This window comes from Scophthalmus maximus, chromosome 6, assembly GCF_022379125.1.
Source record: "Scophthalmus maximus strain ysfricsl-2021 chromosome 6, ASM2237912v1, whole genome shotgun sequence".
NCBI lineage: Eukaryota > Metazoa > Chordata > Actinopteri > Pleuronectiformes > Scophthalmidae > Scophthalmus > Scophthalmus maximus.
The window spans coordinates 16395563-16414528 of record NC_061520.1 but is presented as its reverse complement, the minus strand read 5'-3'; the positions used below and the strand labels follow the sequence as shown (position 1 = coordinate 16414528).

Sequence of the window (18966 nt, the reverse complement as noted above, 5' to 3'; positions counted from 1 at the left end):
CTCTGCGCGTTGACATTCTGCAGCCATAATGTCTTTGTGCGCCTTGACAATGATGCTGCTGACACGTTTGTTTGTTTTTGTTGAGTTAGATGACATAAATCATCAAACGTCACTCTTGTGTGTGTACTGAATATGTAGCTGCATCCAGGAGACAGTAGCTTAGCACAAAGACATTTTTGGGGGGGCAAAGTCAATGTCCTGGTGACCTTGAGATTGGAAAGTAAATAAAGCATTTTAAAATAAAGATTATACAAATTAAATGTTGTGCTATGACATTTTGATCAACACGAGGAATTAATTTTGACCATACACTAAGGGAAATTTGTAATCAACAAACTTACCCTGTTAACAAGATTGTCCCGTCTTCATTGTGTGCTCTTTTTAAAAAATACTAATTTTGAACATGTTCGAGGCTTATACGTAACATGTTATGACAGCTTTAGTGTTTTTTTGTCACATTTTGTGTTTGATGGGTTCTTAAGAAAGACTGTTCAGACAGATTCATTTGAGTGGTCAAATTTTTCAAATGAACAGGCAAACAATGCATATTTTTAATTACATTACCTTCTAAGGGGAAAAAACACAAAAATACCCATATATTGTTATATATACTGCATATTTATATAGCCTTAGTGTGACTATTGGGTTTGCCTATTCAGCTTCTCTCACAGGGCAGCTTGAAAAAATGAGATTTCAGCAACAACAGCAGGACAACTGAAATATAACTGGGTTATCTCCACTCAGGTTGTCCGAGGTTGTCTATCCTGAACCAGGGTCACTATAAACTTGTTGTGGGTGAGTTTATGGTTTCAAAACAAAAAGAGCTCTTATACAGTAAAGTAAAAATAGGTAGAAGGAATCATAATTGTAGCCAGGCGTAGCCAGACTAATACTCAAATGTGAAATACGAGTCTGGAAGAGTAAATTAAATGAGCTCCCAGAATTCGTCTGATGCAGCAGACTTTGAGACGGCACAGAAAACCTGGAGAAAGTGAGATGGGATATTTTGATTGTGAGCTGAGGAGGATGATTACTGACCTTATCAGTTGCTTTTGGCTATAATTATGACTATAAAAGCCTCTAATTGCATTCCATGCCGCATTGAGGTATGACTTTATACGCTTCCTGCAAGCTTGACCATATTAGGTCTTGAGGGTGCACATGCGCTGCCATTTCAGTAAATTTTCCAGTAAATGCTTGAAAAAAGACTTGAAAATTAACTGGACAACTCGCTTTCACCTAAACCACACAGATGAGCCTGTATTTCCAAGATAAAATTTTGATTAAATTTCAATTTTTGTGTATGGTGGCAAAAGTAAAGACATGCAGAGGGTGAAGATCTGTTTCTGGCTTTAAACCCTCAGAGCTATATGTCTTCTCATCATAATTCTGCTCTCAGTACTTTTTAAGAACCTGGGTTTTTGAAGGATGCTGGAGAGAGTGCAGCAAATCCCTTTCTCACACTTATTACTGCCTATTACGTGCCTAAAGTCTTAAAAATCCTTCATGTAGCTTAGCCAGTTTGTTTACCAAGTTACTCTTTGAATCTTATTGATTTTCAGGATAATTCCATTATAAGAATTTTTTTTTTTTTTTTTTAAACAACAGCGGCGCTCCAGGGACTTGAGTGGGGCGAGCACCCCTCATCCTGATGTATCTATTCAAGCCTGCCCTCTCTGAACCTCGTCGCCCCACTGGGGTCAAAGCACCAGGGTTATTAGTGAGGATCCTCTATTATGAAGCTTCATGTCTAATGAGGCCCACTAAACTCAGTGCCCAGTGAACCAAGACTCCCTCACCCTCTCATTTGCTTTCTCTCTCTTTTTCTCAGCCTACCCTCTTTTTCCTCCCTCTCTTTCTCTCTAACCAAATGATTAGTAGAGAGTATAAACTGGACTGATCACTGATGTGATGCTCGCTGCCCACATCAACCCAAAGGAGACCTTTGTTATGGGAAATGGCGTGATTCAATTATTTGAGTTATCTTTGACAAGTTCCACATAATCCATGTTTATATATATATATTACTCAGCCTGAAATTTCTTGTGAAATTTCTCAAGACTAAAGCTCCCCCCGGAAGCCAGCCCCTCCCCTCGCTCTGTAGATAGTAAGCAGCTCAGCCAGGCTAACTGCAGAGAACATAAGAGTAGATAAAAACTCAGTTTTATCAATTCCTTACATTCTTGCTTGTGTTTCCGGATTGGGTAGAGACTAAGAGACGACACAAGCCTACACAGATCACGTAGATGATGAGCATCACTCTGTGACTAAGAATGTAAAAGAGTCCTAGTAAACTTAACCAGCGCCACTTTAACGTCCCAACAGGTGGAGAAAGCCCCCGCTCGATGGATCTGCCAGGTTACATTTGATTAAACAACTGCACTTCAGGAATGGAGTTTATCGCACCAGGGTTCCTTGGTATGTTTGCTATGTGAAATATGCAGTTTTGGCCTCAGCATCTTTCAGATATTCATTTTTTTGCTTTTTCTATAAACCCGGCAAGCTACAGGAGCATTTGATATATTTCTCAAACTGCAGGTGGTTATAATTAAGACCTTCTGCCTCCTCCGACCAGATGTGTGTTAGCTGATGCATATTTTCTTCACTCCCTCCATGTTGATTTGCCATCCCTAACAGCATCATAAAACCCTGGAGCTGGGTGATTTATTTTGCCACTTGTGAGCGATCACTGCCAGTAGGTGGAAACTCAGACAGATGTCCCTGTTTGCCTGGATAGAGGGATCAGAAATAGGGTTGCGCCTGTAATCCTGGAGAGTCAGTACATGTCCATCTAGGCCGATGTCCATTTTAGAAGGACCGCTGTGAAATATGATGACAGGCGGTGGGACGGCTGGACTGCAGGGGAGAGATAGAGTGGAGGAGGTAGTGATGAGTGGAGGGAGAGGAGGGGGAGACAGAACGGGGGATGTGTGGAGAGGAAGAGATAGGATGAAGAAGAATATCACCAGTATTTTATGAGGAGAGGGGTACTTAGAAAAAGATGGGGATGGGATTTTTTTTATATATATTATTGTTTGCCTTTAAGAATTATTAACAAGTGATCATTGTATCTGATCTGAGCACCTGACTGAACAGAAAAAACCTGACGTCTGACACAGATGACCAACGCATGTGATCACACATGATCCCTCACATGACAGGAGGAGGTGCACGTGGCGTAGATGCATGATGTAGCATTCTTCTCTTGAATCCCGAGGAACATTATGATTCCCAGCGTCTTCCCCCACCTCTTTCCTAAACCTGGCAGTAAGAGGGAGAAACAAAGGTGAAGTGGTTACTGCACTGTGGTATTTGCAAATGAGGTTTGTAATCCTATTAGTGACAAATGATTTTCCTGTAATGCTTATTATGGATTTTCCAAAAGATTATATGTAGTAATTAATCCCCATGGCGAATCTTATTCAAGATAACAAAATTACGGAGGGAAGGACTTTTACACAAATTTTTATCCCAACTGTTTGTTCAGTGTTCCAGTTGCAGTTCAAGTGAGACAATATTTCAAGTAATGTCACTAATGTTAGTGATGTCATTGTCTATTTTTGTAATATTAATCTGAACTCGTATACTGTAAAGGACTTGCTGGTAATGTCCCCATTTGCCCAAAATTGAAAAGGGGAAAACACGATTCTTTTTGAAAGGGCATTTTGAAAGGGTACTTTTTTTCCACTGTTGTGTTCATTTAATGCCCTATGAACTTCTTCTTTTTTTAAAGCAGCTCAAATATTAATACATTAATAGAACAAGGGTTGGTCCATGTGAACGTAGGCCCATCCCTGCAAATGAATGATTTGAGTCACTCCATTGGTGCGTGTATGTTTACATGTTTGCTCAGATCCAAAATATTCCCAAAAGAATCATTGTTTTGAACAAATTTTTCTCGAATGACACAAGACGAGGTTGGCAGTCCGCATAGCTTCCACAGACAACGGCCTACTTCTGCAAAAAGAGGGCAGTAAATTACAAGATAAAAGCTAATAAATAATATGAGACACTTTAACGCTCTTCTAATATGTAAGGAGAGATATTGCTTCCACTTTGGTATCATTGTAATTGATGTCTAATTTCAGCTTTAACTGATTGCCTTGCTTGTCCTGAAAGAAGACTGCTGAGGAAGCAAGACTCACTCACACAGCTCTATGATGATACATCTTTCTCACTGGACCTCAAATCACTTAAGCTCCAGCCAACATGAAAGATATGGTTCAATGTCCACAGTCCTCCCGAGGTAGTGTTGTATCTTTAGATAAAACAGGGATCGTACTGATAGAGGCGTAATCTAGCCGTCTCCTCGCTGTGAAGAACAAATCGATCTGGTCAGACAAAAGCTGCAGGATATGTGAGGTGTAAAATACTAATCTTGTGTGTTTGTGTGTGTGTGTGTGTGTGTGTGCGTGTGTGTCTGTGTGTGTGTGTGTGTGTGTGTGTGTGTTGTGTGTGTGTGTGTGTGTGTGTGTGTTGTGTGCATTTGTGTGTGTGTGTGTGTGTGTTGTGTGTGTGTGTGTGTGTGTGTGTTGTGTGTGTGTGTGTGTGTGTGTGTGTGTGTGTGTGTGTCTGTGTGTGTGTGTGTGTGTGTGTGTCTGTGTGTGTGTGTGTGTGTGTGTGTGCGTGTGAGTGTGTGTGCGTGTGCGTGCATGCTAGGGATATAATAAGAGATAGCTGGAAAATGAAAGCATCCCCAGAGATATCATGTTTTCCAGCGGTACTGGTGAATCGATTGGGTTTTATTTTCCCAAAGGAATAACCCATCATCAATCAATGTGTCAGGTTATTTATTTGTACCTGAACATATGGAATTGTGATCTGTAAAACTGTGTTTTTGTAATGAAAATTTTGTCAATAGGTGATGTTGGGAGAGGAATATAGAGACCCAGCTTCATTTCAGGATAAATAAACATTCCCACAAAATGGATAAAAAAAAATAATTGAATTCGAAATACCCACATTGTAGTAAACAGCTGAATCATGCATTGAGACATCGAGTTGGTGCGTCGTTTGGGTACAGGGTGGGGGTGAGCGGTGTGCAGCTCCTCTTGTGTGAAAGTCACCACACACCACTGCCACTAACTACATCTATGAAACATAATATTTAATAAGAGCCTCTTGGGTTATGGGCTGCCGTCTCCACAGAATACTAAAACTGGAGACTTGTTAACATTTGAATGAAATCCGTGGAGAACTCATATCTCCCTCACTCAATCAACCGACAGCTGTCAGACATCGAAACACTCCTTCTGTCATAAAATATGGATGCTCTTTGCTTTTCTTAGATATTAAGAACAAGGTGTTTGAGGTGTAGTCATAGACATCGGCTTTTGTAGAATGTCAACTGAGTAGCTGCATGGCAATATAGGGCAAAGTGGTGCTTGATATTTCAACAGCAGGTAAAGGTGAATTTAGAGGAATCAGTTTGTGATTCTAGAGTCAATTTTTTAAATGAAATTCTGAACAATTGATTGCCTGTGAATAGGTAACATAATTGCAAAGTAACAGTTCACTATTAGCACAAAAAGGAAGGTTACCTCAATATCTTCTATTCATTTGGTACACGAAAACAATATATCATACGTTGAACAGCTCCCTCAGTCTCCTGGCTGGATTTCCGTGGACTCCTGGTCGTTGCTGCTGTGGGCATCCACCATGTCCTGCCTGCACCTTGAGATGTGACATGTGACTGCAAATCACAGGGCGGTGTGCAAGTCCGACCTCCTTCGGGAGGCGGCATTGATTTAAAAACTTTGGTCTTGTTATTCACGGCTGCTGGGAAAATGTATTGTCATCATAAAAAATAATAAATTGTTATGATTGTGATGAATATCGCAAGAGTATTCCTTCACATTTCAAGAGGCCTATATCATGGAAATTAAATAGGAAACATATTGCAGTCGTTCTAAACCTATTTTTCTTCTTCGTGATGTAGCCTGCTCAAATATATCAAACTGGCAACCTGCCATGGATAGTTAGGTGTTCCACAAGTCTACAAGGCTGCTTACAAAAAAAAATTGCATTTACAAACAATTTGTCTGTTTTTTGTTTGAGGTATAAAAGTAGTCATTATATTTTGCCAGTTGTGTATTTAAGTCATCAGAATGTGCAGTATTCTTTTATCTCACAAGGATTTCACCTTTTGCAATTTTCACTCGTTGTATTCTCATGAATTGAAATGCAATGTACCCCACCAAGTGTTGAATATATGTTACTACACAACAAAACACTTAGCTGTGGCTTTTCCGATGACAGCCTCAGGAGCCACTGACCTGCCAGAGCTGCTGAATGCTGATCAACTATACTTATTCATCATAGACCAGCGGCTGCTGTAGCTGCTACCGGAAAAAGCCGGAGAGCTACATGCGGCAGCCACTATTTGATCCAGCCCCTGCTGTCATTTTGTTTATCAAAATATTTACAAGCTGTCAGCGCATTGTGTCTGAGGAACTTTACTGTAGTTTGAATAATTGTGTGATTGTTTAATGCCTAGCTATAGAACTTACAGTGCAGCATTTTGAACAGCCTTTTTTTTTTCAAACTTAAAATTGAAAAAATTAAAACATTAACAACGGCTAATAAAGTCCCAAGTAAACCATGTCCACGCGACAGTAAGCAGACATGCACAATTACTTTTTACACTCATGTATTTATCATGGTGTCTTGTGAGAAAAAGCCTGTTCCCCAAGAATATCGATCAGGTGGTAGAGTATATGTTAAAATTTCTGGTGCTTCCATTAAAAATTACCGACAAGCAACTGAAGTATTTGACTACAAGTATAGTGACTCTGAACATCTTCTGAAGAGGGAAACTTGCTGATGGCATTAACTAAACAACTCTTTGCTTAATGAATCCTTTCTTCAGATACTTGATTTATTATGTATTAAAACAGTGCTGATATAAAACAAAACTCCTTTATGAATAAAGGCTTTTTTTGTTTTACACTTGAAAAACCAAACATATTTTTATAGGGAACATCACTAATGGACTTTCTGATGAATAAATAATGGGAAGAACTAAGTTCACCTCTGTCTATAAAAGTATAATAGACTGCAGGTTAAACTCATTCATCGTCAACTCAATGGATACTCAATGACTACTTTATTAAAAAATAACATTTAATATGCAATGATACAACACTGTACAGTAGAGTGTGTGCGGGGGAAGTAAAGGTGTCCCAGAGAAGAAGTGAAGTCTTGCTGGTCAGCAGTGCGGACGTGCTGCATTTGTCTCCTGCTGCATTCATCACATGTAGAGGGAGAACAACTAAGCTCTGACACGGTCTAAAAGTTTCATTTCATTTTACATTTTGCTCATCTTTATTTTATTGTTTTCTGAAACAAGCAGGAACTAATTCAATGGGAAAACTCACAAACCCTGAGTTTCTGACTTAGTTAGTTAGCTGTATTAAGTCAGAGGTTCGTATATGTGGAATGCCCTCGTGTTATGAATGCAGCATTAGTCCTGAGAGGAGAAAGGGGGGGGGGGGGGGGGGGGGGGGGGGGGGTCGGTCCGGTTTGGTCAGCGGAAGCACCTGATTCCATGATCGATCAACCTCACTTGTGAATCACTACTGTAGTGGAAACACAGGCGAACGTGAATCTCTGCAGGCTGAGACCCCTGGAAAACCACAGATAAGTTCTGCTAATACTGTATGGCCCTACGATAGAGGGAATTTCTGCGTGGTAGTGCATGTCATTTTAAAAAAAGAAAGAAAAAGACGCCACAATATCCCTAAATGTATGGTAGATGGAGACTAGTGGTATTTTACAAAACATCACATTATTTCACAAAGCAGTGGAGTAGTCTCACAATAGATTTGTCCATGTTTCAGTGGACAACATGAAGCACTGACTATGTGAGATGGCAGTATTTAGCTCTGCAAAAATGTAACAGCACCGAGAAGAAAAGCAAACTCACATCATGACTCAAAACAGAGAAAAATGCCAAATCAGACTCCTTGTCAACCAGTTAAGCCACCAGACAAGGGGGGAGTTCCACCAACTTTTTGTTTGCCCATAGTCTGTTACCTATTTTCTTTAATTGCTTCATAAAAACAAAAAACCTACTACCAGTGTTGGACTTATCCAGATAACTCCTAGGGCTCACTTGCCAATCAGTTAGAAAATGTAGACGATTGCACATGAATACAGATTCTTCATTTTAGGTCATAAAATAATGTTTGTGAGATTAATGTCAAGTAGAGCTGCAACAGTTAATCGGTTCAGCCATAATTCTCTGATTTCAGCTTCTTAAATGTGAACATTTTCTGGTTTCTTTGCTCCACTATGACCGTAAACTAAATATCTTTGGTGTGTGGACAAAACAAAGCATCATCTCGGGTTTTTGGGAAACACGATCAACATTTTCACCATTTTATGACATTATATGGACCAAACAACTAATCGATTAATCGAGAAAAGAATCGACAGATTAATCTATAATGAAGATAATTGTTAGTTGCAGCCCTAATGTCAAGTGTGAATTTGTAGATATGAAGTGGCTGGTTGATAATAAGCCGTGACTGTGCTGTGGACATTGTTGCATTTCTTAATGCATCTCAGTTTCAAGGCATGTGTGGAAGACTTCTTCATGCTAAGTATGAGACTAAGGAAAGGCTAGATTATTTAGAAAGGCTAGCTAAGAACTTAAATTGTTTTAGAGATTTAATTCTTAGTGACAAGTACAAAATTAAGTAAATGACGTACCTAACTGACTAATAAAAATTCTATTTAGGAACTATGGTGTGGAGAAGAATTAGGATAGATTAAAAAAAATATTTGCCAAGAGCTGCAGCTGAATCCCTAGTTCTTGGAAACTTGGAAATTTGGAAGGAAAAAAGCCTCGCTGGCAGCGTTTTTAGCTTTTTGTAGAAAAGTTTCCCACGTGAATATGTTTAACAACACACTTGCATCATTGCCCTGAGAAATAGGTTCCCTCACGGCTATGGGTCTGGAGATGCCTTTTGATTTTGTCAGAGCGGCTGAAGCACTTGCCACACACAGGGCAACTGTAGGGCTTCTCCCCCGTATGGATCCTCATGTGGACCTTCAGATGAGCCATCTGTGTGAAGCCCTTTCCACAAATCTGGCAGCGGAATGGTTTTTCTCCCGTGTGGCTACGTTGGTGCTCCTGGAGCCTGCCGGAGGAGCTGCAGCATTTCCCGCATACACCACAGCGGTACGGTTTTTCCCGCGTGTGCACTTGTACGTGCACATGCAAGTGGCCAACGTGACTGAATGCCTCACCACAAACCTTGCAGCAGAAAGATGACATGTGTCCTTGTAGGGGGGATTTCTGATGGGGGCAGTCCACAGCACTGGCTCCTTGGTTGCGCATTTGAGAGGCCTGTGCCCTGTTAGCTCCAGCTCCAGTCCCCTTGGCACCAGCCATCTGTCCTCCATTCTCCGCGCCACTAATGTCAATGTTGTTCTCGTTTGAGCAGTTTGGGTTGACTGGTGCGAGAGGCTGGGCACCGCTGTTGGAGGAAGTAGAGCCTCTGTGGCCACCTCCACCCTCTGCCTTCACGTGCCTCAAGGAGCCTCTGGTGCCTGGATCCCTCTCTCTGTTCTCCACCCCCTGACTCTGAGGGAGGTTGGATGTGTGGGGGGCGTCTTGGGGATATTCGTTTCTGACACGTGGAGGAGTGAACATGTTCTCGGGTGTGCTGCAAGAACCTTGCCCCGGAAGCTGTTCATCTCCTTGGTTTGCCCGGACATCTCTCTTATCCTTAATCTGAATTGGAATACGCTCCTCATGCCCCATGCTGGGACTCCACTCACGGCGTGGTTGTTCACCATCCTCCTCCTCCAACAGCGGCATGGACGGACGATCTGAAAACACAACAACGACAATGTCAACTCCACAGTAGCAAACACAGCCGAGTCCGTGGTGCAGTCCAACTCTGGTTAAACTACATATGACCTATGGCAGTTGCACATCACAGACTTTTAGTTTGCTTCAGGTGGTGGTATTTGCATATCAAAATGGACTTGTGCATCATCTTAGTTGTAGTTAAACACAAGTTTAAGATACTGTAAGTTTATGGCCGACCTGAAAACATCCCTTTAGCAGACAATTTTATTTTCCATCAAAGGAGGTGCGGCGCTGAACTCACCGCCTTCCTGTTTCAACTGAAACAATAAAACAATAAGAAAATATTCTTATAGAAATGCACATAATATGCCATAACGTGACATTTGCCGTGCATAAAGGGCACATGAGCCCTTGTCCCACGAGGGTTGATGACACATCATTAAAGTGTCCTAATCTTTGATAACAGTTAGTTTCAGTTGCACTGGCAATAAAACTGATTCTGATTCTGATACCGTGTCACTATAAAATATTCATCCACTTAGAAGTGTTAACTGTCACAGCAACACTTTTCCACTTTGCACTACCAAGTAGAACAACTGGTGCAAGTGAAGAAAACGACTCAATCTGAGAAGACATGAAGTATTAACAATTACAACAAGCAGCAGCAGCCCTGGCAGCACATTGGCCGCGGTCTCAGCGGTAGGTTTGAAAATGGAGCGTGAACAACAAACGCCGTCGCTCAACGCCCACAAAGAGCTGCTGCTGCTGCTGCTGCTTTTGGCGCCGGCGGTCCGCGGCATCTGTCCCCGTGGAACACACCGCGGAGAGGCGCCGCGCCTTCATCGACATACGCGCGGAAACTTGAGGGTGAAGCCGAGCGCTCGCTCGGCTGCGAGCTAGTCGGCTAAGCTAGCTCGCTTGCTAACGAACAAAGGTTTGCTAACGCGCTAGCCGCTCCGCAGCGGCTAGCGGCTAGCGGCTAGCGGCTAGCGCCAACCGGCCCGCCGACGACTGACGGGGACTTGTCCCGGAGCGGGGCGACCTTGTTTTTAGGCCCATTTTGCCGCGCGGTTGTACTTGTTCCGCCGCGCAGCCGCTCCCGTGTCACCAGCCCGCAGACTCGGCTGGCCGGACACGCACTGCGGCGTTAGCTTCGCGCGGGGCTAACCTGGCCATATCTCGATCCCAGCGTCCCGCAGCCTGCGTCTCAGGTGGTCGTTCTCCCGCTCCCGGATCGCGATCTCCTCCTGGTACTCCAGGATCGTGTCCTCCACGGACTTGTAGATCTCCTGCGCGGCGAGCATGAGGCGCTCCGTCAAAAAGACGTTGAGAAACTGCAGTTTGGTCATTTTTTTTCCTGGGCAGCACTGAGCTCTTGCTAATATCCAAGATGGGCCAAAAAAAAAAAAAAGATGCTCAACCCTGTCACGTGACCCGGAGTTTTCTCTTCTTCGCTCTCGACTTTCAACCCCCTCCCCTCTCCCCTCTCCCCTCCAGCGACTTGGCCGTGGCAACGCCGGGTGCCTCGGGTTGGGTTTAAAGTGCGTGAACGCCACCGGTCAGACAATCTGACAGCTCGCACACAGGCCACAGAATGCAGTGCGATACCTGCTGCTCTCAAAGTGACGCAACACATTCACGTTGAAGGGTGCAGCATTTAGAGCACTGCTGAATACGCCATTTTTTATAGTGTGTCCTAATTATGAGAGATCTGTAGGTTATGTTTGTCTGGCAGCTGTAAAATGTCGTTTTTTCTGGTGACAGTTTTGAAGAAGAAATCAGTGATGAAATCAGTGATGCTCAGCACATAAAAGGGGGGGGGGGCTGTTTTCAAACACTGACATGACCAACATGTCAGTAGTTATTGTCAGCATCAGTATCCTTCTCAAAGTAGAAGTAGATGCCTGGACCTTGGCTTTGTTATTCTTCACCTTGTTGGTTAGAGAATTCAGAACGCATCATCAGAAATGTATACTGAAACATGACAAGTAGATGGGACACAGGCTACAAGCTAATACAGGACAGAAGAGTCGGTTGAAGAATGTGCATTATAATTTTACATTAAAACAGTAGATGATACATCCCTCGTTTATTGCACATACTTGAGAGTGGGATTTTCAAGAGGGATGGGAATGGAATGGCAGATGGGGGGGTAGGTGAGGCTTCTTTGGGGTCATCAGGTGGGTACCCTCCTTCACTGGTGTTTCAATGATAGGCCCAAAAAACCTCCAGAGGGCTCATTGGCGACATCTGGCATCCCAGGTGCGCCTCTTCCCCATAGTCTTCCTCCACAGCATGCTCACAGGGCAGTGAGGGCCCAGTAAGCTCTGTGATGAAAACTTTGAGGAAGCCCAAAGCACCGGGTCTGGTCTGAGGTTGGTCATGTTGATCTCAGGTGCGAAACAGAGCCTCAGTTCCAGGTCTGCCACTAGCCTCCAGTCCTGTGCCCCTCCCAGCTGCCTAGTCTCTGGTCTTATCATGCAGACCTAGGTTTGCTTTGCACTTTCACTGCCAAACTCCCTTATTGATGCAGAGTGGGGATGACGGAGGAGGCAGGGCATTGATGGATTTCCGTGTGGTCTCCAGAGTAACTGCTAGCCACCTCAGCACGTGGTGGTGATGCCAGGTGTAACGGGCCTTGCTTAAGGCTCATCTTGCAGCCGAAAAGGATGTGCTTCAGGTTTGCTGATATGATATTAATATAGAAGTACAGTTGCATATGCAGTGTGTAGTGACATTAAAATATGGTCATATATATATATCGTCTCAAGTGTAAAATAATGTTGCCAGGGCAGTAGATTCATCCTAACACTCATTTGAAATAAGTGAGAAAATAAATAATAGTAGAAAGTCATTACTTTTAAACGTAAATTCGATTTACGATGTCAGTTTCGACCACCAGCTAGACATGTAGGACATAATGCCGAGTAAATTGATAAAGAATATAATGTTTTATGGACGATTATTTCTATAAATACATAAAAGAACAGTCAATAGCGCAATCACGTCCATAGTGGCTTTAAACACTCCAGCCCGGCAGGGGGCGCAACATCCGCCAAGCACGAGCATAAGCGGAAGTGACAAAGCGTCGTACTCGTGCACGTCTCCTCCACGTGTGAGAGCATTTCAGTCACACTGCGGCACCATGAAGCGACCGAGTAAGTTCACACATACACGGCGATGTTACATACATTTTATAATTTCTTAAAAGCGACTGTTTGAGACTTTATTGTTCGGTTAATCCACCTACTGTATAAACTACCGTGGAACAGCCGCGACTGCTTTAGTCTGCATTAGCTTCGCCTTTAGCTAACTGTCCAACCGACGTCACTGTTTTTCTCTTTTTGCCTGCAGAGTTAAAGAAAGCGAGTAAGCGCGTGTCCTGTTCCAAACGATATAAAATACAGAAGAAGGTAAGCATCTGACTTTGTTTGTGACGTTCACATGACCAGCAGATAAATATGAATAGCTCGAGAGACGAGGTGTTAGCTGCTCCTGCTACTACGCACCTCGCAGTTTTACAGAATTTTAATGAGTCGAGTTTAGGTCTCCAACTAACGACTTTTTTCATAATGGAGTAACCTGTCGATCATTTTTTCGATTAATCGAGTAGTTGTTCGGTCCATAAAATGTCATAAAATTGTGAAAAAATAAGATTGTGTTTCCCAAATCCCTAAGGTGTCTTGTCATTTACACACACCAAATATATATAATTTACTCTCACAGAGGAGCGAAGAAACCTGAAAATATTAATATTTAAGAAGCTGAAATCAGATATTTTCAACTTAATAATAATACTATAAATAGTTATATAAAATAACCACTTGAACCGATTAATCAATTATCATAATAGTTGGTGATTGACTCAATTTAGTAATCGATTACTAATGGATTATACGATTAACTTTTGCATCTCTAGTTGAATGACATGCCCATGTTCTATATTTCAGGTCCGGGAGCACACCAGAAAGCTGAGAAAAGAGGCAAAGAAGAAAGGAGTGAGCAAACGAGTGAAGAAGGATCCCGGAGTGCCGAGCAGCGCTCCCTTCAAAGAGGAGGTCCTCAGGGAGGCCGAGCAGAGGAGGCTACAGGTTGGCACAATAATGAAGCCCGTGTACATGCAGAGCTACCGAACAGACCCACGCATGGAGTCAAGGACGATGCCTCTCGGAAACGTGTTTGTATGACCTTGTGTTGGTGCAACCAGATGTCAGATTCTAATTGCTGTCCCACAGATTGAAGAAGCAAAAGAGAAAAAAAGACAAGCCGCAAAAGATGAGCGAGCCAAGAAGAGGAAGAAGGAAAAGGAGCCTGCGAGTACAGAAACTGAACCCAAGGCCAAGAAGCTTCGGAAGGTAAAAGGGAAACGCTGCAGACCTCTTTGAAATCAGATTTTAACCATTTCGACGTTGACCAACTTACTTTTTTTTGTCATTAACCTTCAGGATGAGAAGGGGAAGCGTTCAGAGAAACGCACTGCCACAGACAAGAGTTCAAAACAGTTCCTTTGCAGTGAATTAAATAAGGTAGGAAAACCAGTGGTTGTTTTACAGCTCAAGAAAGAACTTTAATTCTCCTTATAAACCCGTGTATTAATGCTCAATCTGATCTCCCTCTAAGGTGATTGATGCATCTGATGTAGTAATTGAAGTCCTTGATGCTCGTGATCCACTGGGGTGCAGGTGTCCACAGCTGGAGGAGGCGGTGCTGCAGAGGGGCAACAAGAAACTGCTCTTTGTTTTAAACAAAATAGGTAAATTGACATTGGATTGTTATTTGTCAAGTTATAGTTAAGTCCACTCAATGGTTAGCAGGTTTGTTGTCTAACTCATGACTGCTTTGTTTTTTCACTGTGTTGTAGACCTGGTACCACAGGAGAATGTGGAGAATTGGATCCAGTGTTTGCAAAAGGAGTTTCCAGTTGTTTTGTTTAAAGCATCAATGCAGATTCAGGACAAAACGGTGGTAGGTGCATTTTACAAATCACTAACCGAAACCAATTGTTTAGACTGGTGTTCACCAACCTATCTTAGCATTGAATTGAGAGATAAAACACCTAACTTGAGGCCTTTTACTGTATTAAAGTAACATGAAATAGTTTGGTGCATCTTTCAATTTGATGCAACTACAATACAAAAACACAAAACCACTGACAGGCCATAGCTGTCTTGTGTTAAGAAGTTCACCAACAATTTTAAGTTGTATTATTTTACTTCATACCCATACAAAAAATAAGGGCATGTGGGCTATTTTCTATTTACATTGTAGAATTATGCACATTATTTTGTTTATAGTGGAAAACAACAAAAAATCTATACATTTTGCAATGAGCAGATCATATATAGTGCCAGTTAAATGTGATGCTAATCAATGTGCTTCATGCAAGTCACATTTAGCTATTTATTGAAGCAATCTATTCGGGGAAAAACACGCGTTTGAGTTTATACAAATGTTGTGCCTGGTTAGAAAGCTATGATTTTCCGTAATAAAACGATACCAAACATTTCAAGATTCAACCTTAACAGCTGAACCACACATCAGCCAATGGATACTTTCTTGTTTCATCACAAACGTTTACCTAAAGCCTCCTAAACCCTACTTTGACTAATTCATGTTCACCTCCTATCCATATTTTCATATAATATAATTAAAATGCAAATGACAGGTCTATATACGGTCCTGTCGTCTAAAAAAGGCTTAAAAATCCCCCCAAAATATCTTTAAAAAATGAAATGCAAATGAGAGAGATGTAAACAATCATTTCTTAGATATCATTCATGTTAATGCTGTCTGTATGTCTGTGAAACAAGGAGGACTGAGAAGGTTGAGCAGCTTGTGTTGTGCTGTTATAACTGGTTATAGCCTCCAAGAGTATTAAACAAACCACCAAATTTTATGGTTCTGTCAACAACAGAGCTGTACGTGTGCGTTTGTGGACAAAACTAAAATTGAACATCTTAGAAATGTTTTTCCAATATCAATGCATTGCATCTCATGTCTGATTCTGTCCTGATCAGCAAGCCAAGAAGAGCAGGATAGTTGCGTCCAACCAAGTCCTGGACAAATCCAGAGCAGCAGCCTGCTTTGGAAGCAGCTGCCTCACTGAGCTGCTCTCAAATTATGCAGCGAACACGGAGAATGATGCTTCACTCAAAGTGGGCATAGTTGGTAAGCACAACTTTCCCCGTCTGAGAAAGTGACTTTCTTCGACATTGTGTTCTATCATCTGTGGACTTAATATTGATATTATGTTAACATTGTAAATTATTTGCTATCATATCCACCTCTGTGACATAGATGTACTCTATTGTTTCAAGTTTTTTTTCTTTTATCCTCAGGTTTTCCGAACGTCGGGAAGAGCAGTGTCATCAACAGCATGAAGGGGATCCTGGCCTGCAACTCTGGAGTCAAGAGGGGCATCACAAAGTGAGTGACAAGCATACATTTTTTTATTGTATTAAAGTGTAATTCTTAGGCCCTCCTTTTTACAGCTTATGCCCATGATCAAATTTGAACTCCAACTCTGCAGATCCATGCAGGAAGTGCACATCTTAAAGAATGTGAAGCTAATAGACAGCCCCGGAGTCGTGGCATTGCCATCCAACCCGGCGGCCTCGATGGCACTGAGGAGCCTGCAGGTGGAGGAGGGCCAGGAGAATGTGATGGATGCTGTCAGGACTCTGCTCAAACAGTGTGACCAGAAACAGGTAGGACGTTTTTTCCATCACGAGAGAGATGGGTAGATGCATTAGCGTCTTCTGTTTAGAAATACAATGGATAAAAGGCAGTTGACGTAATTTGTCCTCACTTTTCAGATCATGCTTCAGTACAATCTCTCCGACTACAGAAACTCACTGGAGTTTTTGACATTGTTTGCCAAAAAGCACGGTTATCTGCAAAAGGGCGGAGTCGCTAACACGGAGCACGCAGCCACAGTTTTCCTTGCTGACTGGACAGGGTGAGTTTGTATGAATTTCTAGGGTTGGGAAAAGTTGGGAACTGCGGTGCATTAGTGTGGAAATGAGGACAAAACGCAAATTCTGGATTTCATTATGAAGACTTCTAATCCAACTCTGATCCAAACACTTTGCCTGGAAAAACTGCAAATGTATAGATATAAGAAGAGGATGGAGAGCTACATGCCTTGCTTTAGCTCGACAAAATGTAACACGTTTGTTTTAATATCGCCTCAGGGCTAAGATGAGCTACCACTGTGTGGCAACAGAAAAGAGCCTCCCTGCATACCTGTCTGAAGCCGTGGTCGCTGAGATGCAGAAAGGCTGGGACCTAACAAAACTGCAAAAGGGAAACGAAGAAACTCTAAAAGGTACGGGCATGAAGTTCAGAATTTAAAGTGTGTATAGCTTTTGTACGTGTTGGGAGGGAAATGGAGGGATAATACAACAGAACCACTGATGCAGTGTTTTCCCTTCCGTTATGAAACTTGACTGATGCATCTCAGCTTTTTTCCTCAGCACTTAAACCAAATTAATTGAAAAAAAAATGTTTGCTTATACTTCACCATTCTTCAAAGAATGGAAACTGTATAGGCTCAAATAAGAGATTTTGAGTTTAAAAATGTGGGTTGTCTTTCAGCTGACTAGTGGTTACAGTGAGCTGTCCACAGGCGTTCAGATGAACAGATGTGGGAAAGCAGCCAAACGCTGTTAGATTATGTGATGGTTATTGGAGGAAGCGAAAAATTGCGTTTAAATCCCCTCGCATCTTATTTTACCAATGTTATTTTGTATGATCCGTGCAATCACTGAGAGAAATGTACCTCAGGACACAGGCTCTCTGAGACATAGTCCTATAGGGTTGGGGAAAGTGGGCAACTGCAGGGCATCAGTGTGGAAATGAGGACAAAAAGTGCAAGTCTGGATTTCATTATGAAGACTTCTAATCCAACTCTGATCCAAACACTATGCCTGGAAAAACATGTAAATGTACTGCATTAGAAAACATGTTCACATAACTGAAAGAAACGTTTCTCTTGAAGGTGTTAAATTTCCAAACAAGGCCAGCAGTATAGGCTTCACCTCTAAAGGCCCAACTGCAGGCGTGCTGAGCGTCATTGAGGACAAACCTGTCGCTACAGCCACAGAGACGGACACGGTGCAGAGCGAAGAGGTAATTATGTGTTTGTTCTGGAGAACTTATGATGATACAGCATGGAAATGAGGACAAATACGCAAGTCTTGATTTGTTTATGAAGACTTCTAATCCAACTCTGATCCTGCTGGCTGCACCTTTTTTTTTCTTTTCTTTTTTTTAAATCATTGAGATCACTTTGTATCTTGAGGATTGTTGGAATCTAAATGATTGAAACCTCTTCTCTTCATGCAGCCTGAACAAACTGCAGAGGAGCTAAATAAAACGGAACAAGTGGAGAGACCGCAGCAGGAATCTCTCATAAGTAAAGTCTGTTTTAATAATTCAATTTATTACTCAACTACACCCGCTGGGTCATATTTAAACATCTTGCCCTGTCTTTGCAGAAAAACCCAACAAAGTGCAGTTTGCTGTCGACATCAGCCTCTCTGCGGCCTCAGCAGATGACGCCTATGACTTCAACACGGACTTTAAATGAGCTCCACCCGTTCACTGCTTCTGAACTAATGCCTGCGCTCACGCGGTCTGAGGATGTAGACGTGGACTTGTCAACACACAGTGCATGACTTAGCCTAGTTGTTCATGTGTGGCCTACCCTCACTGCTTAAACCTGGAGGACGGAGGGCGTTTTCCAGCTGAGACAAACCTTTATTCATGACTTCATTGTTCAGTTGAGAGCATTGAGTTTGTTTGTCTAGGGCTAACTGCAGTCCAGGATATGGATTGCTGGTAGCTCATGTATTTAATCACTGATGACTTCTCCTTTTTAAATGTCCAGAGGTCATTTGCAGAATCTTGTGTCAATGCAGAAGAATGTATATAAGTGACTTACTGTAAATGTAATAAATCCTCTACAAAAACCTTTTTTCCAAAAATGAATTCAAAGCAATCACTGCAACTGAAACAATTTAAAAGCATTTCTTCCAGTTATTTTTATTCAGATATTAACCCCTAGTTAAGAAAACATTTTTCTTTCATGTAACTGCACTAATGTAAATCAGGTACTGTGGTTTATGTTTGAATTATTTCCATTG

The 18966-nt window shown here is 42.1% G+C and overlaps 2 protein-coding genes and 3 non-coding genes across 5 annotated transcripts; 4 read left to right on the top strand and 1 right to left on the bottom strand.

Moving 5' to 3' along the window:
* Positions 1-8352: 8352 nt before the first annotated feature.
* On the bottom strand, positions 8353-11271 carry LOC118309102 (zinc finger and SCAN domain-containing protein 22-like). The gene is made up of 2 exons (XM_035630828.2): positions 10989-11271; positions 8353-9837 (listed from the first exon to the last, which is right to left on the bottom strand). Exons 1-2 carry the CDS (start codon positions 11167-11169, stop codon positions 8918-8920), a joined length of 1101 nt encoding a protein of 366 aa, XP_035486721.1. The 5' UTR covers positions 11170-11271; the 3' UTR covers positions 8353-8917.
* A 1563-nt stretch (positions 11272-12834) lies between these two features.
* gnl3 (guanine nucleotide binding protein-like 3 (nucleolar)) lies at positions 12835-18793 on the top strand. The gene is made up of 15 exons (XM_035630824.2): positions 12835-12978; positions 13175-13233; positions 13771-13911; positions 14056-14175; positions 14266-14346; positions 14441-14573; positions 14682-14785; positions 15838-15988; positions 16159-16246; positions 16350-16527; positions 16636-16778; positions 17014-17147; positions 17820-17950; positions 18167-18236; positions 18319-18793. Exons 1-15 carry the CDS (start codon positions 12966-12968, stop codon positions 18408-18410), a joined length of 1638 nt encoding a protein of 545 aa, XP_035486717.1. The 5' UTR covers positions 12835-12965; the 3' UTR covers positions 18411-18793.
* LOC118310159 lies at positions 15629-15715 on the top strand. Its single transcript, XR_004793745.1, has one exon. It is a non-coding gene; the product is annotated as a small nucleolar RNA SNORA47 (small nucleolar RNA).
* Positions 16836-16910, top strand: LOC124850074. The gene has a single exon (XR_007030939.1). It is a non-coding gene; the product is annotated as a small nucleolar RNA SNORD19 (small nucleolar RNA).
* LOC118310156 lies at positions 17672-17747 on the top strand. Its single transcript, XR_004793743.1, has one exon. It is a non-coding gene; the product is annotated as a small nucleolar RNA SNORD19 (small nucleolar RNA).
* Positions 18794-18966: the final 173 nt, after the last annotated feature.